The sequence below is a fragment of the Nyctibius grandis genome, chromosome Z (genome assembly GCF_013368605.1).
Source record: "Nyctibius grandis isolate bNycGra1 chromosome Z, bNycGra1.pri, whole genome shotgun sequence".
Lineage (NCBI taxonomy): Eukaryota > Metazoa > Chordata > Aves > Nyctibiiformes > Nyctibiidae > Nyctibius > Nyctibius grandis.
Window position 1 is genome coordinate 78,016,932 of NC_090695.1, and position 27,052 is coordinate 78,043,983.

Below are 27,052 nucleotides of genomic sequence, written 5' to 3' on the forward strand. Positions count from 1 at the left end.
ACCACAGGCTACTGGTGGTTCTTGAACCCTTTCTGAAACTCTACAGAGCATTTCAAGTCTGTTAAGGAAGAGTTGAAGGAAAACATGAGGAAATGTGGCCTCCTAATGGCCCCAGGTCCTGTTAAACAATCAGTCACTAGTGCAAACTGGAGAATTAAAGCTGAAGATAAAATTAAATACAGGCTATGATCTCTGAAGTAGAACAATTTAAGATTTTGGGTTTAACATTTAAACTTCAAGGGATGGCTAAAGACTCATGGTTAGAGATGGAAGTATGAATTGTGCCTTTTATGCTGTTAGCCTTAAATCAGTTCCAGTTTTCCGTGTAGCTGTGTGGTGCTTGTGTAGAGATAGCCGGGAAGGGATGAGAGAAGGATTGGTAAGGTCTTCATGCTGGTGTGAGGAGGTACTCCTGCCCACAGGTGTGAGGCTGCAGTCCTGGTCCAGCATCAGTTTGGCTGAAGGGTACTCACATGCTGGGAGAATCATATCTATAACAAAGCTATTTGTGCAGACAAAAGTCTCTTAACACTGCACTTCTAAGAAAATCCTTTCTTCTTGTAGCTTATTTGCAATTTAAACTATACTGGCATATATTTAAACTATAGTGGCAAAAGAATTTCCTTACTAGAATGAATAACCATCTTGGTTAAGAAGGTCAGCCAAAATAGCTGTACCAGGAGAGAGTGGCTGGGAGCACAGATCAATTTGAATTAGTGCTGCCATCAAAAGGGAAGTCGTACTTGCTAATTTGTCTGGGATGTAATCCAGAAAAAGGGACCGGCCGGCCCTGCCGATTGGCTTCCTGACCCACGGACCACGGCAGCGGGTGTGCGAGTGCTGCAAGGGATGGAGCAGGAGCTTAGTTCAATATAAGTTCTCAGAGTATAAATAATTGACCAAGCTGTTGGCGTGAAGTTCTGCAAGTAGTATGCTGTGGAAGAAAAATTACCAGCACGCTTTATCTACCCTGCACCCTCTCATCCTCTGCAGAAGTTCATGTGCTGCTTTCTCCTATGTTCTCTGGTAGCAGCTTTAAAGCAGTAGTGTGTGAGGTTTGAGAAGTTACTTGGCTGGGGGAGATTTTATTTCTCAGCTGTAAAAAATCTGGGAGCTTTGGCAAAAACGGTCAAAATCTGGGGGGCCCAAGACTGCTGAAGAGCCAAATGTTAACTTACCTTGTTGTCACCCTTGTTTCTATTAAAAAGTTAATCGAGGGATGTGCTTTTTCGTTATGAAATTCAACAGTAAGGTCTGCTCCCATGATCTGTGAGATGGAAACATCTGCAGGCACTTTGCTGGTTGCTGCAGAAGCAATAATCTCTTGTGGTACTTTTCAAATCTGTCCATAATGAAGGAAATACGAACTACGGAATTCATTGCAGGAGATTCCTAGATCCTAAGTCTCTGCAACAGGGAGAGAAATCTAAGGTTGTTAAGGCAGATGGTAAGTTAAAGCAGGACATTTACTACTGTACATAGAGCAGGAAGGAAATTATTAGCTCGTTATTTCTATATATTGCTCGGCCATGGTCTGCGTGTTTCCAGAGTACGCAAATTTCACGGCAGAGGACTGACCTGGCCCTTTGAAAGGCCTTCCTTCTTCTTCTGGTCTGGCTTCCAGTTGGAGGTCTCTGGAGTGAAGAGCGCTCGGGATGTATTTGTCAGTGCCGAGGTGTTGCAGGTTACCTACGGCAGCGAGACGTTTCCTTAAAAGCTGCTGAAAACAAATAGGATTGTATTTGTCTCTGGAGAGTACTTCCTCTGCATTCAGATAACTATCTAACTCCCAGCTGAGGATAAAATACCAGCATTAAATGGTTTTTGTGTAGTAAAATATTGAAACTTTTTTGCAAGGCAGCCATGTGTAATCACATTATTTCTGGAGAAAGGCATCTTGACTTCCTTTTTGAAAGGGACATTGGCCACTTCTGTTCTGTAGTGTAGCTATAATGAAGGAGGAGGTGGTTTAGTACTTGATGGGAACAGCATTTTGCAAAAAGACTGCTAATATTGAAATGAAACGAAAGAAATCAGTGCTGAGATTTTTCTCATGTTTAATAGCGGCTTTTTGAATTTTCAAATGGGTCCAGTAATTTTCTGGAGCACTTTTGCCTCCTTGAATGTGCAGGCTGGACTTTTGCATTCATGCAGACAAAGGAGCAAATTTTAAGTTTAGGAGCAAGCTTACCTGGGCAGAAGCCACTGCAGCAAAGAGCCAAATGATGCTATGGCAAAAATTGTCCCTCTTGGGATTTGTAAAAGTGGAAGTTACGTGAAACACAGCAGAATGTCCCTGCTGAGCAGAGCAGTGCCCTTCCCCAGTAGCAGGGGTTTGCCTCTTGGCAAATGAAGCGTTGCTCTAAAGAAATTGTGAGTAAACTTCAGCTCAGAAAATGGAGCGAGAGAGGGTAATGACAGATCTGGAAATCAGTTACCAAGAGGAAGGGATTAAAGTCAAGGGTCTGAGTTGTTCTACTGGATACTCTCTATTACTAAATCCATTAGATGGTGAGAGATTGCAAGCCAGCTGAGGACGTAGAATTTAAAATGACATTCTGAAGCAGGCTGCAGAGGGTCAAGAGCACTCAGCACACATCCTGAAGTGCTCCAGCCTGGCTGGTGGTGACACTGGGGCCAGGTCAAAGCACAGCACACTGCTCCGCGTGCCCGTCAGGCCAGTGTGCTGGTACACGCCTAAGAGTCTGCGGCCCTGGGTTTTGCCCCTCCGTGCCACAAAGCATGCATGTGTTGATACCCTCATCTGCCTGGCTTCCCCCAGGCTGCACAGCTGCTTGATCCAAGCTTGCCAGAGTTCAAATTTGTTTTAAGTTTTGACTTTTTTTTTGTCACTTAAAGGTGAAAGCTTATTTTCATTTGACAAGACTTAGAAGTTCTCTCTGCATCCTTTTGTTACCATTTTATCCTAAAGTCTCAAATTTCAAAAGCATAAAAATTTTAAGACTTAACCTCTACAGAATGTCTGTTTTTCCACTTTTGTTTTCTGTATTCTGTGCTAAGACTTTTTTTTTTTTAAATTCAAGAGGACCCTGTACCAATTCAGTCCTTCCTTCCTGGGATTTCCTTTAGCATATCCAAGCTAACATCTTCCTAAGTTTTGGTGTGTACAGATAAATAGGTTTGTCCTTACTGTCCTGTGTGCTGCAGTACTTGCTGGCACTTCTGTCTGGCCTCGGGAGCTAAATCTAGCTGCAACAAAGCAGTTGTTGGTTTGTGTTTTAGCTAGTCATGCTCTAGGAAGGTAGGGCCCTTCTGCCAGTGCCATTGCTGTGCGTTTGCTGCAGTGATTTTGTTCATGCAGATGGCCTAAAAGACAACTTTTGTCTTTTGTCTTTTGTCTTTTGTCTTTTGTCTTTTGTCTTTTGTCTTTTGTCTTTTGTCTTTTGTCTTCCCTTCCCTTCCCCTCCCTTCCCTTCTCTTTTTTCTTTTCCTCTTCTTTCCTTCTCTTCTCTTCTCTTCTCTTCTCTTCTCTTCTCTTCTCTTCTCTTCTCTTCTCTTCTCTTCTCTTCTCTTCTCTTCTCTTCTCTTCTCTTCTCTGATTTCTTCTCTTCTCTTCTCTTCTCTTTTTTCTTCTCTTCTCTTTTTTCTTCTTTTTTCTTCTCTTCTCTTTTTTCTTCTCTTCTCTTTTTTCTTCTCTTTTCTTTTTCTTTTTCTTTTTCTTTTTCTTTTTCTTTTTCTTTTTCTTTTTCTTTTTCTTTTTCTTTTTCTTTTTCTTTTTCTTTTTCTTTTTCTTTTTCTTTTTCTTTTTCTTTTTCTTTTTCTTTTTCTTTTTCTTTTTCTTTTTCTTTTTCAGATTTCTTCTGTAGTTTTCCACAAGGCTAGCTCTCTGCATCCATGTGGGACTGACACAGTCAAATGTCCTGGCTGGCCTGAGAGAAGCAGCTGGAACATGCTTGTGGAGCCATGCTTTTTGCTGGCAGCTGCCCGTTAGGTTGGCTTCACTGTGTTTTAAGAGCACACCTCATAATATTCAACTGACTCTAGTGTTGTTAGAGTCTCTCGTAATAGTTGTGTCCTAAAAGGTCGCATCAGTGATGGAGATTAAGGCACTTGAAAGCAGGAGGTCCCTTATCCCGTCATCCGCTACATCACTCATGTGAAAAATCTGCCAGTGAGGGAAGATTCTGGGGGTTGATTAAATTTGTCTCTGAATTGTATGCAAACGTAGATGAAACTCTTTTCTTTATGTAAGCTTAGAGCAGAGGCAGAAAGAGCAAATTTCCTGCTACTGCCATCAATTAAGAATGATCTGTTCAACCACTCCTGTCTTTTCAGCGTGGATCTAGGAAATAGGCTTTCTGCATCTCCATTAGTCTAGAGAGATGCATTGGATGTTAATGGTAAGACTTCCTGCATGCTTCTGTTAAAATAAAGCAAATTCTGTAGGCTAAACAAGCAATTATTCAATTTCCAGAACTGGAAAATAACTGTTCTGCAGTGGCTTCTGACATCTTCTGAAGCATCGTGCTTCTCTGGAGCGGTGGTGTGCTATGTGGTGGTGGCAGGGGGCAAATGTGGTGGAAACCCCTGGAGAGCTGGAAAGTGGATCAAGAGCAGCAGCTCCCGTGTCCCATTCTCATGTCATCATCCTGCAGTTCAACCTGCTGTTTCTTGTTGCTGAAGTCACGTTGGTGCACCCCAGTATGGCAAAAGTGTGATACTGTGGGCTTGTGTTGGCTGGATGTTCGACTGTAACCTGCAGATCATTTTCTGTACAGCTGCTTCCCCGTGTTGGGTTTTTACTTCAGAATGAGGTACCTTGCACAGCCTCTTCTGAAGGGTATTGTGCACCTATTTTCAGACCTGCATTTAATTTTTTGAAGACTTCTGTGAATTTTAACTCCATCCTCATGCTTTTTGTCCCTTCTAGCGTTGTATGACCTGCAGATGCACTTCATATTCTTCATTCCATTTCATAAATGTTTGGGCTTTCACTTTTGATCCATAATATGGGAAACAAGCTTATCTCATTTAATTGCAGTTAATATAACTTAAAATGCATTTTTTCCCTCAGAGCTTGTCCCAAGTTTATTAAACTGGGTTATCTGAATTATGACAAGCTTCAATAAATTTTCTTGTTTGAGGGACAAAGCTTTTTACAGTGTGGATATTCTGAATGGGTCCAAAAGAAAGTTCACAAAAATGAAAGGCTTATGTCTGCTGCATTATAGATTAAATAATAAAACTTTGGGACCGAGGATGAAAGAGTTAAATTTTTGTTCTCAAGTTAGTTGCACTGCCACTTCTGAAATCTTGTACCAGAGAAATAGTCCCCCACAGTTCTTGTCCTTTTCATCCAATGTAGTGAATACCTGAGGAGTGGTCATCTAGTTCTTGTGAAGTTTGTGAAAAATATATCCTAAAACTTTGAGAATGAAATTAAATTTCTAGACCTTTTAATTACTTATTAAGAGAAACCTGTCACGATGGTTTCAGTAGCTGGTTCCCTCATCACCTTCAGTGTCTTTCTTACAGAGTTTATGTATGAGGGGGGGGAAGCTTTGAAACGTGTTTCCATTTGAGTTTGCTCCTGGGAAATCGTTGTTGGTGATAAGCTTCGTAGGCATCTGCCGTTTTTCTCCTTACTTTATCAATGCCTCTTTCAATATTTGGGAGAAATAAGACCCCACTGAAGAGAGTGGAACAGCAACAAACATGCTTTTAAATGTACTCTAAGGTCAGCTTCTGTCTTCACTTTATTGAATCAAAACACATTGAGCCACTCTATGGTTTGATACTCATGGCAATTCTCCCAGAATTTTAAATATTAGGGTACAGACATTCCTACTGTTTAAGGTGATTGCACGCATATACATTCTTCTGGCTGATCAACGGAGAACAAAGATTTGCTCAAAATAAGCTCTGATAATGAAGTCCAAGTTACTTGCTGCCCTCTAATTGGCTCTATTTCTTGAGGGCCAGCCTTGGATTGATCATAGTCGGTATTTGCTGGCTTTCCAAAAAGTGTATGAGCCTAAAAAACATTACCTCTTCTACATTGGGTTGAATTCAAGTTGTCAGATTCATACATACACACCTGCTGTATTTACAGTAAAACCAGCATGCTCAAACATTTAATCAGTGGCAGTTAATTTTATGGAATGTAGATGAATTTTAGTGTCATTTAGGCCCCTGTGGTCTTCTTAGGTCGATGGTTACTCTGTAGTAACCTTCAGAATCATTAAAAGGTAAAGCTGCATATATAATTCAAGATGATGCGTTTGGTAACTTACACAATTTATTTTCATTCTTCTATAAAATGCACAGATTGCTCTTTTAAGCATGCTACTGGTTTAAGCTTAAGTAAAAGAATACGGCGTTCAGGTGACTTGTCTTTCTCCTTCATGTCCCGTCGCTGTCCCAAGCTGTTGGTAAGCTCTGCTGGTACTGATAATTAAAATGTAAATGGTAATAGAGTTGTTTTGTAGTAGTACTTTGTGCAAATGACATTGACCTTGATGAAGACTGGGCAATCTCACAAGCAAAATACTGAGAGAAAGATTTCTGAGAGACTGTTGATATTGCTTTAAAGTATCTATCTTTGTCAGTTGTATTTAATATTCCGTTAAAATATCAAGCAACTTTCAGAAGAATAGCTTTTTAGATTTACTGCAAGCTAATTTTGCTTTCAGAATAAACGAGTTGGATGGCAGTAGCTTTTTGTGCTTCAGTATTTTGTATAGCAGCACATGGAAAAACGTGCTTATGCCAATAAACATTTTAATGATTTTGCATATTTACATTTTTGAGCTCCAGCAGAATGCAGCACATTCTGTACTAAAAGATTAGTTCACCCAAGGAAATCAAGTTTTGTTACATCTGAGTGAACTTACAAAAAACTATTTACGTTTCACATTTATGCAAATAATGGCATCTACAGCTGAGTAAAAGAAAAGGGCTTTTAGCGCCTGTTGGAGTTGAAATTGATCTTTTATAGTTTAGGAAGTTTTACGCCTGTAATTTGGGTGTTGCTGGTTTCTTTCCTCCTTGGAGCTGACTCCTGCATGTGCTTCATTAGGACCAAATAAATCACAAAGTCGTGGCAGCATCCGATGCGGTCTGTGCGAATTGCTGTCGTCCGTTTTGTTAGCTGAGCTTCGGTCCATTTGATTGTGCATTTGAAGTAAAGCACGTGCATATGAATTCCGCTAAACGGGAAAGGATGACTTGCTACTCGAATGCTTTGCTGCATTGGAGGCTGAGCGACTGTAGCTTTTCCAGTGCAGTTACCACTGCAACAGACACGTAGCTAGCGCTGCTTTCAGAGGGAGAACTGTCCCAAAGCAGCCTTTTCAGTGACGTGACTGAAATCACATCAGAACTTTTGAAACACAGTTTCTCACTTAAAATTATGGTCCTATTTAATCGCAAGCAAGGGAGTGTAGATTGACGTTTTTACTAGTTAATTGCAAGCAGAGGAGTGTAGATTGAAGTTTTTACATAAACTTTTTTTTCCTTTTAGCTTATTAAAATTCCCAAAGTTGATCAGCCAAATGAAGTGCATACATTTGACTTCCGCTTGTCAGATGTTGGCAAAGATAATCCTCAGGGAAGTGTTGACTGTGTCCGGCAAAGAAAATCGAGGTAAGTTTTGCCTGACGTTTTCTTTCATGGCAAATTTAAGTAGATTCTGTGTCTTTGAGCATATAGCAAAAACCTGTAACAGAAGCATGCTCCTAGTGATGAGCTGCAGTAGAAAATTAATTCCTAGCAATACCATGATTTCTTGCTAATTATAAGTTCTTGCTTTTACATAGAATTCTTTTTGGGTTTACTCTTTAAAAAAGTAACCTTTTGAGTACTTTCTCACCTCTTAGTGCTATTTTTGAAAGCATTTGGGAGTTCAGCATCGTCCGAGCTAGTCCAGATCCGTTCTACAACCATATGTAAATATGATTGTGGCTGGCAGCATGCTAGCGTGCTGGCCATGATGGATAGTAGTCTTATTTTATGAACCACATAAATCAGTGACCTAACCCGTAATTGCATGACCATGGGGTTTCAGAACCCAAACGTAATACAGCAGTGCCTTGTGCTGGTTCTTTTCAAAGTGAACTGTGTTAACGTCTACCGAAAAGGCAAGAAAATACCGTGCTTTTGCATTAAGTTTGCTTCAGCTCCTAGAATATTACGTTCAGCATAGTACCGATGTAGTCCAGTGGTGTTGAACAACTGTCTGTCCCATTTGATTAACTAGGACATCGCAGGCAGTTTGTGTATTGATCTGGGAAGCTGATAGCAAAGAGGCATACCAGCATGTCTCCAAAAGGTGCTGCTCAGGTTCTCGGTCACAGGAGAGCTTCTGCCCTCAATTTCAAAACTGAGATTTGTCTAGATCGCGGGTTTTGGGAGCAATAAGAAAATGATCTGATTTAATAGCTTTCTGCCTAACAGGAGATCTCTCAGCATCCTCATCCTCCTCTTTCTCCCCTCTCTCTTCTGCTACGATACAGCCTTTCAGTGAACTCACTTAACGGATGGCATTGGCAAAAGGCTGAATGGTTTAGTGGCAGACCTGGGGGAGCCTGGGGCGGTGTGGGTTTTGGGTTTGGTTTTTTTTTGATTAAACTATCTGAAGGAGGCCAGACAGCTGCCGAGACTGGCACAAAGCAAGCAGCAGGAATGCATGCAGGGGTTGCAATGTCCTGCGTCTGCTCCTGGCTCGTCTCTTCTGAGCATCTCTGAGGGGCACTTTCTTCTCTGGGGAGGAGGAGCACCTTCAGTTAAATTAAACTGGATTCCTTTTCTGAGTAAGATTACATTTAAGCTGCTTTAGCTCTGAATAATTCTGAATAACATGTCTAGGTAGTTTTAATGTGGTTTTACTAATCTACTTCAAAATCCAATTCACACTAGCTTTCACGAGGTCCTTTGTCGCCAGCCCTTGGTTTGTGCAAAGTGCCCGCAAAGTTAATGCCAAACTTGTGTAGTGTTACATGCAGAGTTGTCAAAAAAAAATAAAACTAGAAAGGACTTCTGCAGGGTATCTAGTGTAATTTTGTGCTCAAGACAGGTCTAGCTTCAGCACTGGCTCGGAGTTTGAAAATGCCTGGCCTGAGTAGGGGGATTACACAGCGTCTCGGTCAGTGCTCGTCTGCTCCTGTGGTGAAAAACTGCACAAAGGCAGCGATGTTCATGGAAATGGGCATGGGGTAAAAGCTATGCTTTTAGATGGCAAGAAGGACCTTTTTCTTCTGTTGTAAGTGTGCTGATCTTGGAGCAAGGAATCAATACATAGCCCTAGGCTATGGACAAAACTGTAGCTTTATCATCTTGAAATATTGGCCCATGGCTTGGTCCAGCTTTGGGACTTTCAGAAAGGACATAGTAAGATGAGATACGAGATTCTTGACCCTTCTTCTTGGAGCTGTGGTGGGGAGTTTCACACTGGTGAAAGTGTTTCGGGTGAGCTAAGGCCAGGGCCCTGTCTCTGGTCAGAGCTATTGCAATGGGGGGTGCCACACAGCATCCTGGTTAAGAGCGGTGATAGTTAAGCTGGTTTAAACGCAGCCACTATTAGTTGGCCGAGGTACACTACTGAGGAGACCCCGTCATTCTCACGCGGGGTTTGCTCAAAGCACCTCTTCTTGAACGCGAATCCTCGGAGAAGCGGTCGGGTGCAGTGCAAGCACTTCTCGTCACTGGCAGAGGCACAGAGCGAGCGACGAGGAGGGCGGACATCTCTGACAGCAAGACAAGGGCGGAGCAGGGCGCGGGCCTGGCAGGGAGGCCGGCCTGCCCTCCGTGGGCCTCGCAGGGCCGCCGCGGGCAGAGGAGAGGAGATGTGCGCTGAGCGGAGAGCGGGCGGCCAGCGGGAAACCTGCGGGGCAGGAGCTGCCCGCCATGAGGGTGCCGGTGCGCCTGCCGCGTTGTCCCTGTGGCTGCCACTGCAGCACTTGCCACCACAGCCGCCACCGCTGCCCTGAGGCTGCCTCTCAAAACACAGTTATGTGAGGAAATTGTAGTTACACCGACAGGTAAAACTGATACAATTTGGATGTGTAGAGACAATTTGAAATATATTTACGCCTCAGCTGTCAGAACTGGAAAACGTTTTCTTTCCACCTGTTAAGACAGGTTTTAAAGTTCCTGTAAAGTTCCTGTAAAGATACAACCATACTTCTAAACCTAAACTAGTGCTTGGGCTCAACCTTTTTCAATGTTTTCGTAGTTCTGGAGTCTCACAGCTCATTTGCCTGGGAGTAATAGAGAATAAAATTACAGTATGTGCAGCAAGTGATTCCTATCAGACAAGCAGAAAGCGCATGACCCAGGCAGAAGAGGAGTCGCGCAATCAAGGTGCAAAGGTTGTAAAACCTGATGGACCATTATTAGGTACGGTTGTATTTAATTTTCTACTAGTTTTCAAATTCAGTAGTTCATCTTTTCAGAGTATTTTTGGGAAAGGTGGTCTGTTCAGAGGTCTCAGGTGCAGGTAGCTTGCCCTGAACTTACAGATTTGCAGTCTCCTGTTGCTGCATTCAGACATTAGCCTTTTTTTTAGCCCAGAAAGCCTGCCAGTCCTTCCTTGTTCCCATATTGCTTGACTGGTTGAAATTTTCACCATTGAGGTGAGGGGTTTTACCACCCCATGCACTTAAATTCTCTGGTCTAGTAGCTAATGTTTTGGTTTTGTAACAAAACTTTTGAGTACCTAAAAACTGGGCTAAACCATTAACCTTAATTTGTAATCTTAAAAATTAACATTGAGGAGGTCTCATATACAAATTCATAAGCTTAATGTGAAAAACGTTGCTTTTCACGCTTACTAGTGCTGAATAAACTTCATTTATTTTCTATCATCTTGATCATTAATAAGCAACTGTTACCACAAGACCATTGGTTTTTTTTAAGAAAAAAAGTTAAAGTAAGGTAATGATGAAATCCATGGGAAGATGCCAACGTTTTCCACAAAAGAAAAAGCGTTTAGGTGGTATCATTCATTATTAAACTGTTCTGAGTACCATTTCCCCAAGGAGCCTGGAGCTGGCTGCAGATAGACACAAGGTGAGCATCCACCTCATAGGCGCTCAGTGGTACAGGCAGCAGTGGTCCTGCCCGCAGCAGCGAGCTGAACCAGGTACATGCATCTTCATTAAGTCAAACAGGTTCTCACTGGGCTTTGGCTGCAGTCCTCTGCCAGCATGGACGTCCCTGACAGTGGTGGTGCAACACTTGCTCTGCCTCAACGCACTGCAGAGTATTTTAAGCTGGCATCATCGTGGCTTTTTGGAGATAGTGTGCGTGGCCTTGACACTGAGGGAGCTGGGCACGGGTTAATAGCAGGAGATGGAGTTGGAACTGCTTCCCCCGTATTGTCTAAACTGCTCTTTAATGGCAGCGTGAGAGGAGCTGCTTTCATCTATTTCAAAGCTTCTTGTTGGGGAAGTTCTGTTTTACATGTGAACGATCTGCGTGATTCTTGTTGGTTGTTTAAATAGAACTGAAGTGAATATTTAACACTAAATAAATGAGGTCTGAAGACTGGCAGTAGGACAGTCACGGTGTTTGGGGATACTTGTGTTTTAGACTGGCATTGACGAAGCTCAGGTGGGACAGGTCTAGCTGCTGGTAGGGCACGGGGGTGACTTTGCAACATGCTTCACGCAGTACAAATTAGGAACTGGGGTTGTTAATTGTGTTAATGCTTGGTTTTGTTTTCAGTTTTTTTTTTAAGTTATTCAGAGATGTGACTTTAGGAGGTGTTTTGTTTGAATGCGGCTCACACTATCCGCTGTGCCGGAGGTTTGTGTATCTACGTTGCATTTAACTTGGAATAACGTTTGTAATGCGTTCAATAAACAACTGGCAAGTTCATACTGTTCTAAAAATGTAACTGTGTGTGTTTGCGTGATGAGGTTTGTTGTTGAAAACCAAAAGGGCAAAGTCCAGGGAACACGCAGGCTAGAAAGGCTGTAAAGGTTTGCCCTCACTGCAAAACGGAAACAAATTGTTGCTATTCCTGAGGGCAAGCAGCACATAAGCACAGCTCAGTCCGTGTGTGTCTGACAGAAGAGAGCAAACGGCACATTTTCTCACCAATACTCATTAAGTCTCCCTCATCTACCAAATGTGAGCTGTTGGTTTCAGAAAAATGCCTGGTTTCTGTAACATTCTCTGTTGGATTGCAAACCGTATTTACTACAATGATTTTCTGTAATATTCTGATAAATCTTTTTTTTTTTCTGTCTGATAGCAAATGCATTTTAAAAACACAGAGTAGGGAAGTTTTGGTCTTTTTCTGGAAAGCTGAGATTCAGGTTGGGTAGTGTTGTTTTTAAATTATGGATGCATCCTTTGCAAACGCTTGCGTTTTTCCTCCAGTTGAGAAACGCGTCTTTTTATAGAGTTTGGTCCAAAATACTGTGCAGGCTGTGTTTTAAAACTTCTCTGGCCTTGGTCCCAAGAACTGTTAAAATTTTGTTGTATTGTTTCTGACAAACTTGGGCTTATTTAATAAGAGAGGAACATTTTAGTTTAAAGTGTGGTGTAACTTACGGTAACTCAAGTGATTAACACCAAGTGGTCATAGTTGCTTGGAGCAGTGATGCAATTAATTGTGTAGGCTTGGTCTCCCTAGGCGTTAATGGGGAATCTTTTAATTATGTGGAAGGCCTCTGCCTCACACTTCGGAGTACTCTTCTTAAAAAAATGCCTGATTATGGGTATTCAGTGCTTGAGCTTATAAACTAGAAAAATAATAAAAGCACCATTTATGTAAATAATCAATAAAGTCTTCCTACTGGTATTGCTCCTTTACCAGCTTTTTTAAAATATTGAATATTGCTTTGTTAATGCCTAGCTCGATGCATCTTTACTACCTGTATATCCCTAGAGATCTTGAAATTCTAACTAATTACAGTTTTTAGAGTTTAGTGGCTTAGTAAATTTTTGTAAATCAACTTTCTTGTCTTTTCCTAACCTCCCATGTTACTCTTTTTTTTCTTTTACCCTTACTTTAGAAAAAAGAGGACAGGTCAGAAGCGCACCACAAAGCAATCCAGATGTTGCGCCAGAGAGGAAGAGATCGACACCCATAAACCCAGCAAACTTAGTACGGAGGACTAGCACACACAAGGCTGTTTCTCAGCGACCGTACAGGGACAGGGTGATTCACTTACTGGCGCTGAGGAATTACAAGAAACTGGAGTTACTTTTTCGCTTGCAAAGAGATGGTGTCAACAAAAAGGACAGGAATTGCCTTGGAACTATCCTTCGTCAGGTGAGATCGTGGGGTTTGTGCAAGCATTTTTTCCCTTCTGCTGTTCTTTCATCGTAATTTTGAGGTGTGTTACTCCTGTATTTAAATTAGAAAATAATAAACAATTTAGGTAATGCTCCTTGTTTACATTTTTCCATCAACTTTATACAGATGGCCCAGACTGCAAGTCAACCTGAGGAAGAGAAGGATTAAAAAAATTTCAGGGGAGTGTTTTTGTTTTGTTAGAATGGCAGGCAATAATTAACTATTTCTAGCTTTGTTGCTCCTAATGTCTTATTTTTTCCTCTCTCTTTTACTTGGACTGCTTCACTGCTTAATTGAGAGAAACTGACCCTGCGTTCTCTGGATTGTGCAAAATAGTTTCTCATAGTACGTAGTATTTCTTGTGATGAGTTTATGAGGAGACAAGTTTGGTAATCACGTAGGTTAGTATTTCATTTGAACATAGTTGGTGGCCTGTAAATGGTACTTTGCTTCTCTTGGGACCTGTTAGAATTGCAGTCCAGGGAAGGGTGTTCCAGCTAAATCGTAAATGAAAAAGGTGGTGCTCCGATTTTGAGCATAGTGTTTCTTTGCTGTCATGTGGATTGTGTCTTTATCTTACTTGAAACACTTCTTTATTCACTAGCTTTTCCAGTGCTCCTTTGAGTTAAGCTCCACTTGCATTTCTTTATCATATCCATCAAAATTATTGGTAAGCCTGTAATGTTAGAAGCAAAACTTTTAAGCTCTGTGTTCAAGAAGGTCACCTTAATTTTCTACTAAAACAGTTCAGAAGAGGCTTCTTACAGTACTGTAAGATGCAGTGGCTCCTCCCTTACTTTTTAAATACTCCCTGTATCCACTGGCTGTGACTGAATTATGCACATACTGATATGTAAAGTAGGAATATTTTCTATTTATCTCGGAAAAAAATGGTTTGGAAGCTATTAAAGTGAGAAAAATTTAACATTTGTACAGCTTTGGTTTTAAAAACTTGTTGCTTCAATATGTTAGATACTGTTGCTTTGTTTGCCCAGTGCAATGGTAGTTTTTGTCACCCTGAAGGCATACGCAATTGAATGAAAGCCATGTTCTTACGCATGGATTGGAGCTGTCAATTTATACTTTAAGCTGATTATAAAATTCCAAAAGCTCAGATCCCTAGAGGATAAAAGGTGCAACAATTTTTTGCTGTCCCAATATGCTTGACAGTATTTAAAGAGACTTTCTTGGAGTCTGTTTCCTGTATGTGGTGTGAACTACCTCAAGGTACTGGTTCGCGCTCAGAAATGGTCACGTTAGCAGCATCACCCTCAAAAGCCTTGGACAGGTCTGTCTTATCTTCATAATGAGGTTTTTTTTCACGGAGGCAAAAAAGTTGTTGAGGACCTCAGCCTTCTCCATATCCTGTGTAACCAGGTCTCCCATTTCCTTCTGGAGAGGGACCACATTTTCCGTAGTCTTCTGTTTATCACCGATCTACCTACAGAAGCTTTTCCTGTTGCCCTTGACATCCCTGGCCAGATTTAATTCTGTCAGGGCTTTACCTTTCTAAACATGCTCCCTGGCTGCTCGGACAATTTCCTTGTATTCCTCCCAGACTACCTGCCCTTGCATCCACCCTCTGTAGGCTTCTTCTTGTGCCTGAGTTTATCCAGGAGCTCCTTGTTCATCCATGCAGGCCTCTTGGCGTTTTTGCCTGCCTTCCTCTTTGTCGGGATGCATTGCTCCTGAGCCTGGAGGAGGTGGTCCTTGAATACTAACCAGCTTTCTTGGGCCCCTCTTCCCTCCAGGGCTTTATCCTAAGGGACTTTCCCAAGCAGGTCCCTGAAGAGGCCAAAGTCTGGTCTCCTGAAAGCCAGGGTGGTGAGCTGGCTGCGCACCCTCCTTGCTGCCCTGCAGATCTTGAACTCCACCGTTTCATGGTCACTGCAGCCCAGGCTGCCCTTGAGCTTCACATCCCCCACCAGCCCCTCCTTGTGGGTGAGAACAAGGTCCAGCATGGCACCTCTCCTCGTCGGCTTCTCTATCACTTGGAGAAGGAAGTTGTCATCCACGCATTCCAGGAACCTCCTGGATCGCTTGTGCTCAGCTGTGTTGTCCTTCCAACAGATATCAGGGTGGTTGAAGTCCCCCATGAGGACCAGGGCCTGTGAACGTAAGGCTACACCTATCTGTCTGTAGAGGGCTTCATGTGCTCGGTCTTCCTGGTCCGGTGGCCTGTAGCAGACACCCACTATAATGTCTCCAGTATATTTGTTACTTTTAATTTTTTGGAAGCTGGGGACAGACGGACATGCACACAGACATGAATTACCTGATTGATTCTGTGAATTAGCAGCATTTACCTAATTAGCAGTAATTATCTATCATGTTTTGGAGGAACAACTAGGCAAAGCTGCAAAAAAGTGGTGGTGGTGTGTTGATGAGTTACTCAGCATTTTATATCAGGCAAACTGATGGAGATTGGGGTTTTTTTTGAGGTTTCCTCTGAAACTCTGGACAGATGTCAGGTGATAAAGTCTAAAGTAGCACTTTAGGTGGCAGTGGTCTCTTACTAGCTCATTTTGACTTTTTGAGTATACTTTGTATTTTTCTTAAAGAAGATATAAACCCATTATATTTTCAAAGATACAGCAAGGTACGCACACAACATTCTCATGACAGTGGTTTGCTCTAATGAACCCTGTGTGTGCAAAATGAAGGCTGCATCTGGGCCTATACACCTCTCCTTAACCGTTTTAGCACTAGATCTTTTTTCAAAATACAACTAGTTAGTTATGAGTACAGTTACTTTTATCCCAACTGATAAAACTTTGATATGGCTTAAAACTAATGGGACAGATGAATAATTTGTCTTTGTACTACAAGTTTAGTCCCGGGTAGGTTATCACCTACGATTGTTCAGTAGAAAGGTACAGTTTCTTGTGGCTCAGGCACTTGAGAAAGAAAAGCAACTCTGTTTATTAAGACAAATGATGACATACTGCAGTTGTTAATGCGATGATGGAAAACATGCACGGTTCCGGGCGTGGTCTGTTCTCTGCCATCACAGTGTAGCTGTGTAAAACGAAAGAACAGCCAGTGTCCTCCTGAAGTTCAACAACTCTGAATTTGTGTGTGGAGATGGTGTTCTTCGGTTCCTAAAAAAGGAAAATAAATAAAAATAAAAAGTAGGCCTCTCAACGTATTTCAGGCAGTGAAGATTTAAAGTTTTGGGGTGGTCTGCCTTGATTCTCAATGCTGTATTAAAGACAAAAAGATACATGGTGCAGAGAGAGATTTTCATAGAGTATGTTTCATACATGCTTGCAGCAGTTTGGGATTTTCTTACATGCAAATTTATACATCCCAAATTGACCACATTTTTTAAAATTGGTGTTCATTACGTGAGAGCTGCTTTGATCTTCACGTCTAAAGAAAGTGGAAAACTGGTGCATGATTTCGTTTTCAGCTTTGATTTAGCTTTGCAGTACAGACCTTTTTTCTGTAGTTTGCCTTTAGGTATAATGAACACTTATTTTCTTAAATGTCTGCCTGTAGGTAGCCATCCTGAATCCAAAGGATAATTCTTACTCTCTGAAGGATTATCTGTTTAAAGACATTCAAAAAGATTGGCCTGGATACAACGAACTAGATAAACAGTCATTGGAGTTAATACTTTCTAGGTAAGTTCAGTCTCTAGGGGAAGGAAAATAGCCATTTCAAAAGCCTTTTCTGGGAAATGAATGTCTGTCTTCCCTACTATGACATAGACATTTTGGCCTTGTAACCTGAAATGTTGTGTCATCCTTACAGAAAATTAAATTCATCTCAGAATGCCACCAGTACCAGCCATTTGGCATCTCCTGCACTTTCTGATAAAGGTGCTCCATCGACTTCTTCTCAGGTATTTTATTTTTTTTTGACATGACTTACAGTGTATTAAGATTTATCACACTTTATGTTGGTGTAAAAGCTGTGACGTGAAGCTCTAATGTCGTCTTTAACACATGAAAAACTGAAGCATTTATTTCTCACTGGATTATTATATTTTTTTAAAAAATGGTTGCACTGTGAGACTGCAAAAATCTTATGGTCATGTAGCTTAAGGGCTGCTGCATTTAGTGTTCTGTATTTCCGAATGTTTATTAAAATATTTGGAAAAATAAACAGTTCCTGTCTACACAGTGTTTTGTAAATATGGCTGGATCTCTGACAGAGACCACCCCTGTCGTGTTGGAACAGCCAAGACGTTGGCCTAAATCGTAACTGTAACTTTAAACTGGCCTACTGAACTTCTTGGTTACCCATTATTCCTACACAACCCTGTACCTTCTGGTTAAATACTTGAAACTGTTTGTATTGCCGCACAACTTGTTTATTTTGGTGCATAGGAAGGTCTTCTAAAGGCAAGATACGTGTGTATTTTTGTTCCATGATTGCACGTGTTCAAGGTTCTTTGTGATATGGGAGTTATAATACATAAAATACGCACAAACATCCACGTGCTGCTATTGAAATATGAAGCTTAGGGAAGTTCAGAGTAAGGGCAAATCACAACAGTGATCCACTTGGAGGAATATTTTGGTTTTCCCTGTAGGCATCATGTAAGCACCCGTTTTGATTGAGGGTAGCCCAGGTGGGAAAGGGCAGATGTGAATCAGCAGGCAGTATGTCTGCCTTCCCCCAGACTTTTCAGACTTAAAATGCATATGTCCTGTTTTCCTATCAATACAAGAGGACGATGCAAGCTCTTTTAGAGGAAGGTTGGAAAGCGCTGCATAAAAGGCATTACTTTATGGAAAAGTTTGATAATTTCTGTGACTAGAACTGCACTTCAGTGCACACAGCGTACAGCAATAAAATGGGAAGTACAGAAAGTCTTTCACCACTGAGGGATTTACGTTTAAATAGAGGAGGGAGATCCTGTTTTTCCCTGTCTCCCAGTCAGAGCAGGAAATGGTGCAGGTCCCAGGGACCTCTTTACACCTGCCTCCATACAGACAGAATCTGGATTTATTTCAACGGAGTGGCACAGCGCCATGCCTGGCACTCCTGGTCCAAGCTGCCGCTTGCACATCAACGTGAGCAGCGTATGCTGAAGAAGAGGGTGTGAACCAGCATTTCAGCTGGAGAACAGCTGGAACGACAACTGAACCGAAGCTGGGGGTTTTACCTATTCTTATGAGCTTTGCACTTCGTGCACTCTGATAAGCACACTGCTGCGTGCTTCTCGGGGCTGCTTTGGTAAATTGCGTGGCTGTGCGGCAGCAAAAGCTGACTCTTAACCGGGTACACCCAAACAGAAATCGGTACCTAAACAACAGCGACCTGACCTCGTTTTGGTGAAGCCTTTGATAGAGCTGCTGAAGACAGCGTCTTTCTCCAAGGCCTTTTAGCTGTAGACGTGAAGAACAACTTGCTAAATCATACGATTAGAAACTAAGAATGGAACAAGCTATGTATTAGCTGCAGTACTTTCTTGTTTGGCAGCTATTTTTTGATAAGACAGATGTGTTTTCAACAATTGCCTGTTCAGAAAAGCTCCTTTTTCAGAATGGGAGCAAACTTTAATTCTGCTGATTTTCATTTTTTTTATTATTATTACAGAAACGGCCTGTGACATCCAATTTTATTGATCCTGTGATGAACAAAAAGCGGAGGATCGGTCATCTGAGCAGTCGAACCGAGCCATCGTTCAGAGGCTGCTTCCTTAGCATCAGTGAGAAAGCCACTGCCGCCTCTCTGCATAAGGAGAAGGACGAAAGCAACGCACAGGACACTACAAGTGCCAGCAAGGAGGAGAAAGACCTTACAAAGGAAGAAACTGACAAGCTGGAAAGGTCCTCCCCTTCAGATTCAGGTGAAAGTTTTAGTACACTGCTCTTCCTGACTGTTGTATGGGTAAACCTAGTGAAAAGGGACCAGTAAACCCAGGGACCGGAAACACAAACGGTCTGTTTTTTCACTTGCTATGTATTAAGTGCCTTGCCACTATCCCTACTTCATGGTCCTGAAGCATCAGGGTTTTTTTCTGCCCATTGCATTACATTGTAACCGTTAGTTTTTTTTAAAAAAAGCAACATAAAACAGAAGCTGGACTAGTTCTCCTGGAACCTTAGCTAAAATTAGGCTCATTTTTTAAGAATTCTCACTCTGTAGTGCAAAAATCATTAGCACAAAGAAATGTGAAATGGATTGCTGTTGGGCAGAAACTGGTAACAAGGAAGAGCTAGGTACTAGAAAAACACAAGGAATGGATTTCTTTTTTTGCTTGATTTCCAGTAAACTGACCATTTCCTGAAACTCACTCCACTTCTTCCATCAGCAAATTTTAAAGTCTGCACGCTGAAAATAAAAACCTGTCGTGCCTATTTACTGCATACTAGTTTACTGAAACACATAGATCAGACATAAATGTATTTATTTACCACATAATACATAAATGTAATTCACCATAAATATGAATAATAATACATAAATGTATTTATTCACCACTGTGAGGGTGGTGAGACACTGGCACAGGTTGCCCAGAGCAGCTGTGGCTGCCCCCTCCCTGGCAGTGTTCAAGGCCAGGTTGGATGGGGCTTTGAGCAACCTGGTGTGGTGGAAGGTGTCCCTGCCTGTGGCAGGGGGGTTGGAACTAGATGATCTTTAAGGTCCCTTCCAACCCAAACCATTCTGTGATTCTATGATTTCATCTTGTATCACACCGCAAGGTTCATCGAACTCTGACTTTTCATAGAACATTTAAAACCTACATAAACTGGCGTGTGGTGTACTGGAATTCTGGTTTCAGCTGTGCTGTAAGCTCCTCTCCATCTTACATGCAAAACTTATGGCTTCAAAAGGTGTAGAAATGGTATACACTTAAAATGGCATTGAAAAGCTAAACGGAAATACATGCAGAATACATTATTTATTCGCACACACACACACAAAATAGGGCAGAGTTCAGTTCCTGTGTTAAATATGTGTGTTGTCTAATTTCAGAGGTTCGAGACGCAAATTAGAAGTCACGTTTAGCCCTTTCCTATCACAGCCTGGAGACAATTTTAGAGTGTGCAGGGTGCCTCTTTGAAGTGGTGGTGTGCTTGTAGATAAGGCTGCTTTGAGATGGTCTTTTCACACTTACCCTGGACACACTACACAGTGCCCACATGGCTTGGGATTGCTTTGAAAATATTCATGCTTGAATTAACAAACATGGGAGCATCTTTCTCCAGGAGCCAGTACCAAAATCCTGAACAGCTAAGGAAGGAAAAATCTGTACTACATTTCAAGCTGGTGCTTACACCGAAGCTCTCAGAAGGACTGAGCCATGCTAAGAAATGCACGTCATTTTTTGGAAATGAAATGCTCACAGCAAAACTGTTCGCATAAGTTGTATTGTACATACTGTGACTATGACTGCATTTCTCTCAAATTTTGTTCCCCCTTTTACACTTCTTTTTATACTACTGCTATACCATGGAACAATTTGAATATTAAAAGCAAAAGAACTGAGTAGGACATCACATGATAGCTCTTTTCTCTCCCCATGACTTAAAGCTCAGATATCTTAGAGACTAGCAAGAATGGCTGAGCTTTAGCAGAAATACTGTGTTTAAACAGTGACAATGTAAGCTAATCACGAATAGGAAGGATTGTGTGTTTTTTAAGCTAGTTACAAAACCCCAAATGAAAAGCAGACGTTACCAAGATACTGAGTGTTCCTTCCTGTTCCAGCTAACTTTTCTTTATGGTGTCTATTTTTCTTATTTATCAAAAAGATAGGGGGCTCTTGAAATATTCCGTTAAAAACAGGGATTAGAGAAGAAGTGTACTGTGCTCTCATAGTGCCGTTTAAAAGAGCAAAAGAGCAATTCACAAGTGCAAATAACTTTCAAACCCAGTATTACCATGTTAATGAGAAGCAAGTCTTTGTTGCAGGTTATTGAAGCCTGAATGCCAGTAACCCATGGACAACGCTATAGACTCTCCTGCTTAGAGGAGTGCTGAAATTAAATCTAACTTTGGATCTCCATAATTGGCAGGGAAGGAGGGATAAAAACATGGCATGAAAAGAGCTTCAGCTTTCTACTCTGTTTCTCACTGGAACCCGGATACTGATACATGTCTATGTGTATCAAGCTGTCTTTTGTGCAGCTGCATCTGTTGCTGCGTAACTTGAATTGCTCTGCAGATGCCCCATCACGTCTTCGAATAAGAAAAGCTGACCTCAGGTTAATACTGCAGTAGCGCAGAACCTGTAGAATAAAGTAGCTGTGCCCTCTTTCTAAACCCTGGTGCTGCCTCCTGTGGAGAAGGTGGGGTGAGCCCTATTATTAACTTAGAATAAGCTCTATAAGAAATAATCTACGGTGGGAATAAAATTCCATAGGATTTTTTTCAAGCCCATCAGGTTGGTATTGTTTGGCTATATTAAAAAATCTGTTTATCTCAAGTGTCAAAATTGTGCTTTTCTGTAGGAGTTAATGAAACTTGCACTGCCTCCACAGCTCCTCCTTCATCAAGTGAACAACCAGACTACTTCATGTGAGTAAAGTAACAATTAAGTCTCTTGCTACTCATCGACGCAGTTGAAAAGTCACCTATAAAACTCTCATTTAGCTACAAAACTGAAAATTTAGCAAAACATAATTTTAGAATTATGGCAAGTTCCTTTAAGTCACCCAGCTGCCTTATTCGAGTACTTGCAAGTTTTAATCTCTGAGGTTGTCCCTTAAAAGTTGCAGGGGAAAAGACGTGTTAAAAAGAATTTTTAATATACTTTAGAAGAAGACTTCAAACATTTAATTTTATTCTTCTTCAAGAGCACAAGAAAAAAGGAATATGGAAGTGCACTGTTTTCTTTTTAGAGGTGAGGCAATCCAGGAGGAAAGCTGAATGCTAAAATACTGAATATGTAAATTTGAACACCTTCCCTGTGTTTTCACTGCTTAGTGCATCTAAGCTGGAAAGGTGGGGAGGAAGATAGCAGACTTTACAGTCCAACATTACAAAGCCTATATATGAGCAACAGGAGTTAACCATCAAAGTTATTTCTAGAGCTTTGATGTAAAATGGCCACTGACTGACTAGGAGCTGCAGCAAAATATCCAATTTCACCATAGAACTGCAGACCAAAGAGCTAGAGAAAATAGAAAAACCTCAATCCAGATTTTAAATTTTAGCTGCTTAATTTTGGCTACAAAGCATGATTAAAGTGCATTAAACTTGTATGTGAAACGTTACGTATCTACGATGACTGGCACATTGCAGTCTATAAAATTACAGAAGGACTTCTCAGTAAGTTGAATTTTAGCTCCTTAACAAGTTGTCACATGAACATTCCCAAAAGTTAAAATTTGCCTGCACTTGGTCAGTGCAACCTGAATTTCTAATAAAATGATTTTGTTGGGGGGGGGTGGCAGGGGGCGGTGGGCACAGTGGGGAACAATCTAAAGCTTTTTGCTCAGTTGGAAGGATGAATTTGAGAAGGTTTTGGTGGCCCTTCAATGCTCAGAGCTGAAATGAACACCACGATAGGTAAAGCCAGGACAAGCCTGACGCTCCTTAGCAATGCGATTGTGCAGCTGAGCTCCCTCGATGTGTTTGCAGCGCAGAAGGGGAGGGAGAAGCCATTGCTAAAAGTTAAAAAAATCAAACCAAAAAAAAAAAAAGCCTTCACGCAAGTTTTCATAAAGTTGGTTTAGTTCTGATTGGGAGTAAAAACTTGAATGAAGAATTCTCTGTGAAAGGAGCAACCTCTGGCACAATCTCACAGAGAATCTTCTGGCCATGGGGTCCTTGAAAAAAATGAGGTCGCGCTGTCTCAGACATCTGCCTGGTCATTACTGAACGATCGAAAGCTGAGAGCACCTGCAATTTGATGCAGTTTAAAGGACTTTGTTAGTTTATTCCAGCTTCTCTTCCTCTTTCTAAGTGCTACATTATTCATTAGTATAATCACAGCTTTAGCACAAAGATATGTTCCAGCTTTATATTAAGATTATGAGAGTAAAGGAACTCCATCTTTTTAAGCAAAGTTGCAGCAAACGCTGGAAAAACAAGACAGATTCACATTTCCCCTGCTTCTGCTCTTGTTTCTTCGCTCTCTGCACACTTACATTGCAAGTGCTCTGCTGGGCTCTTGTCCTGTGCTAGGACTCTTGCTGTGGGATGTAACTGTGCATAAGCCAGTACTCCCAAAGCAGCTTCACAGGTACCTCCCAAAGTGTTGAAGGGCATCTTTAGTTTTCTTTTAAAAACTGTCCAGTGCTCTAATCAGGTGCATCTGGCCTGGGATACAGCACTGACAAAAGTTGTCGTCTGTGTTGGTCCAGACTTCCAATGAGTTAAATTTTTACCGCTCATTCAGATTCATCTGTGGGTCGTTTAAGGATTTGTCCCCATGTGGAGGTGCCTGTGTCACCCAAAGAGAACCAGGAGGACCAGGAGTGTTGGTGTGACAGCGGTGGGAAATGGTCTCTATTACTTGCATTGCCACTTCAGCTCGGATTTGTATAATGAGCTTGTTAGATCCGCTCATGTCGATTTGAGGGAGAGGGGAATGAAGGAAGTTTCAAGCACATCAGTGGCTTTGAGGATTTATGGATTTTGCCCTCCTTAGGAGGTGATGTGATGGACTTTTTTCAGTTTCAGACTTCTCTGCAATTTGTTTTTGTTGCCGTATTGCAACTGCCTTAGTGTGCACTAAAATAATCAAATTATCATTAACTATGCTTTGCTGCTAGATAGGCACCAATGTAGCCAAAAGCCTAACTGCATCCAACTCCATAAATGCAGTCCCTTCCAAAAATGTAAGGAAAATGAATTTTCAAAAGTAAATATGACTTAATTAACCTGTCCAGTCATAGAAAGAGATTAGTAGTTTCTCTGTTGATGCATTTATTGGTCCTTCTATATTTGAATGACTGCTAATGTTTTCTAAGTATGCTACATTTTTTTTTTTGGCGCAGCTTCTGAAGAAAAGCTCTAAAAAGTAGAATATTAGCAAATAACTGTCACAAAAATATGGTAGACTTCTATAATTACATACATACATTCTCTTGGAGCAGGTGTGCTTACATGGAGAAGCAAAATCAGTCACATAGTTAACTGACTTAAATCTTGGGTGTCTGTGCCTGATGTTCACTATGAAATGGCCTTGGTGTAAAATTGCATGTGTGCTTGTTTTTCCATTAGCAAATACACAGCTATAGTCTCATACGACCAGCGCCGGAGTTACGAGCATGACTTCAACGCGGAGTATGGTGAATACAGGAACTTGCATGCCAGGATAGAGAGTACCATCAGGAAATTCATGAAGTTTAAGGAACAATGGAAGCTTGTTTCTCCAGAGTCCAAAGAATATCAGGTAAAGAAGGACAGAACTGTGAAGGTTGTGCTTCATCTCCCTCTTATCCCTCCCAAAAGTCCACATTCTCAGCACAGGCAGAATCTTCAGTGTATATTTACCTACTAAATTATATTGATGTGGTTTTAAAAGACTTGCAAGGTTCAGTGTCTGAGACTGAGTAAGCGGTCGCATGGCTGCAATTACCAGACTGGCTCAGGCTTTGCTGACCGCCTCAGCATCCTGGCAGGGTGAGGGAGTGCTCTTACACAGGCTGGGGAGAAGATGAGAAGCGCGTGGAAACCAGTGGCCGTAATCCCAAGGCTTTCGTGACCCTCTGTTTCCCATGATTTTATACACTTAACTAAAGCTCCAGCCACAACTTACTCATCTTCCAGGTGGCTGATCCTAGCTACGATTTTAGCAGAGAAGGGTGGTAAAAATGGGATGTTCTGGCTTTCCAGCCTGGACTTCTCTGATTCAGACATACAAATTCCACATGCTCAATATCAGAATTCTTTAATTCTGTGTGCACACTGAGGATTTTTGGTTGGCTTTTAGTTAATTTTTGGCCAGATTGCAAACGGATTTGTGAGCAGAAGGAATATTTTAAAATCTTGGTAGTGCTCAGTCAGACAAAGGGGAACCTTGCAGAATTTGCAGATGTGCTCAGACCCTGCGTGAGCTAGCTCCTGACTTTTGAAGCTTAACAAAACACTGCAAAAAGTTGTTCAGCCCTCAGACTCCACCTGTTTGAGCTGTCTGTGAACGCACAGCAGCGCGAGCAACTTCTCAAAGGGTATCTTCAAACGCATGCTCCTTTTGTTGCCTATTTACAGGTTTAATTGCAGATCTTGGGTGTTATGGAGGGTTGGGGGGTTATTTTTGCAATGCAGGAGAACGGTGGCTCATGGATAAGAAAATATATTGAGTAAAACTGAGTGTATTTTTAGTCTTTCACATGTATTTGCATTTTTTGGTAGTGGTGAAATGTTCTTCATATTGTCTTCATGTTTGTTTTCTTGAAGATCCTTCAGGAGGAGATCTTAGAAGAATATCGGAAGATAAAAGAGGTACGTGTAACACCAGATTTGTGGGAGGTAGTAATCACTGAGACTGGCTCAAGGCTATTTTTAAGCAAAGGATGTGAAATATTAAACTCTGCAGAAATGTTTTTATGCTCTAATTTTCTTTTTACTTTATCTCCACAGTCTATCCCTAGCTACTATGAAGAAAAGCACCGCTGCGAGTATCTCCACCACAAGCTGTCTCATATTAAGAGACTAATAGCAGAATTTGACGAAAAGCAAGCAGAGATATGGCGGTGCTTTACCAAGCACCAGTGAATGAACTGAAGCTTATTTATTTAAAACTTTAGTTTTTTTAGTTGCTCTAAGATTCTAGAAATTAGTATCAAACTTTTGCATTAAAGTTTCAGTATTGGCAGACTTAAGTTAACTACTTATGTTGTTGTTGATGTTGCTGTATGCATATTTGAAGCTGCTTTTTCTGGTCCCTTCCTTTCTTCAAGACTTGTTTGTCCATGGAAATAATTTTATCAGTAGATGCTGGGGACCCAGTGCCCCTACTATGAAGCTGTGCGCATTTTAAGAAAATATTGTAGCAAATTGAAATACGTTTGGATAAAGGTAAGGTTGTTTTCTGACCTTTCTTTTTAATTCAAACTCTTTGCCTTAAACGGTGGAAGGTTTAGAAATTTGCACAAAATTAAAAAAAAAAATCACATTGTTTTGTAGGGTTAAAGAGGCGTGTATATGTGCTGTATACAGCCCGTTTTGTTTCAAGAGAAACTTACCCCTGCAACTTAAACCTCCCATTGCAGTGGTTGCCTTAAGGTGTTTGCTTGTGTACATTTAGTGTAGTTAAATTATTCGCTACGCTGCTTCCCACTTTGCTGAAGCACCTGGGAAGCACTACGTGGCCTACTAGTGTCTGGAAGTGTGTACTTGTAATGTGTGTGTGCAAAAATGTGTGGGTGCGAGCATGCGTGATGGGGAAAAAATAAAAGCTGCTGCTCTACGTAGGCCAAACGCTCAGGTTAAGAGAACTGATGAGTGTTGCTGTAGGTTTTTCCTATAAAATTGCTGCTTCTATTGTGGAAGATGAGAGCATTTTCCTTTCAATAGCTTGTCAGCTTTAATAATATTGGGGAGATACTGATACTTCACAAAAATGAAACATGTATAGTTTTGGGCCAAGATTATACAATTAAACATGTAGGTTACCTATTTATATACTGCTACAAAGTAGTTTTTGAAGAGAGAGATGCAAAGAAGCTATTGCCTACAGGAAATATATATTTAAAGATTTTTTTCCTGGATGCCAGGAATATAACAACAGATGTATTTAACTATAAAATACTGTGATCGCCAAAGAGCACAAGCTTTCACTTCATGCACTTTTTTGGTTGATTTTGATGTGAACCATTGCTTACTTTATCATGTGAAAACACAGGTTGTTTCGTCAGAAATGAGCAAAATCTT

The 27,052-nt window shown here is 41.3% G+C and overlaps 1 protein-coding gene across 1 annotated transcript in view; it reads left to right on the forward strand.

Annotated features, from left to right (window-relative positions):
- LOC137676260 (RNA polymerase II elongation factor ELL2-like) overlaps positions 1–25,894 on the forward strand; it is a 36,202-nt gene extending 10,308 nt beyond the window's left edge. The window contains exons 3-12 of the mRNA XM_068422959.1: positions 7,484–7,605; positions 10,193–10,356; positions 12,984–13,243; positions 16,769–16,893; positions 17,024–17,114; positions 18,818–19,070; positions 21,655–21,745; positions 24,398–24,569; positions 25,577–25,621; positions 25,760–25,894. Of these exons, the coding sequence (XP_068279060.1) occupies positions 7,484–7,605; positions 10,193–10,356; positions 12,984–13,243; positions 16,769–16,893; positions 17,024–17,114; positions 18,818–19,070; positions 21,655–21,745; positions 24,398–24,569; positions 25,577–25,621; positions 25,760–25,894 (1,458 nt within the window). The remainder of the gene's footprint in view (positions 1–7,483; positions 7,606–10,192; positions 10,357–12,983; positions 13,244–16,768; positions 16,894–17,023; positions 17,115–18,817; positions 19,071–21,654; positions 21,746–24,397; positions 24,570–25,576; positions 25,622–25,759) is intronic.
- Positions 25,895–27,052: the final 1,158 nt, after the last annotated feature.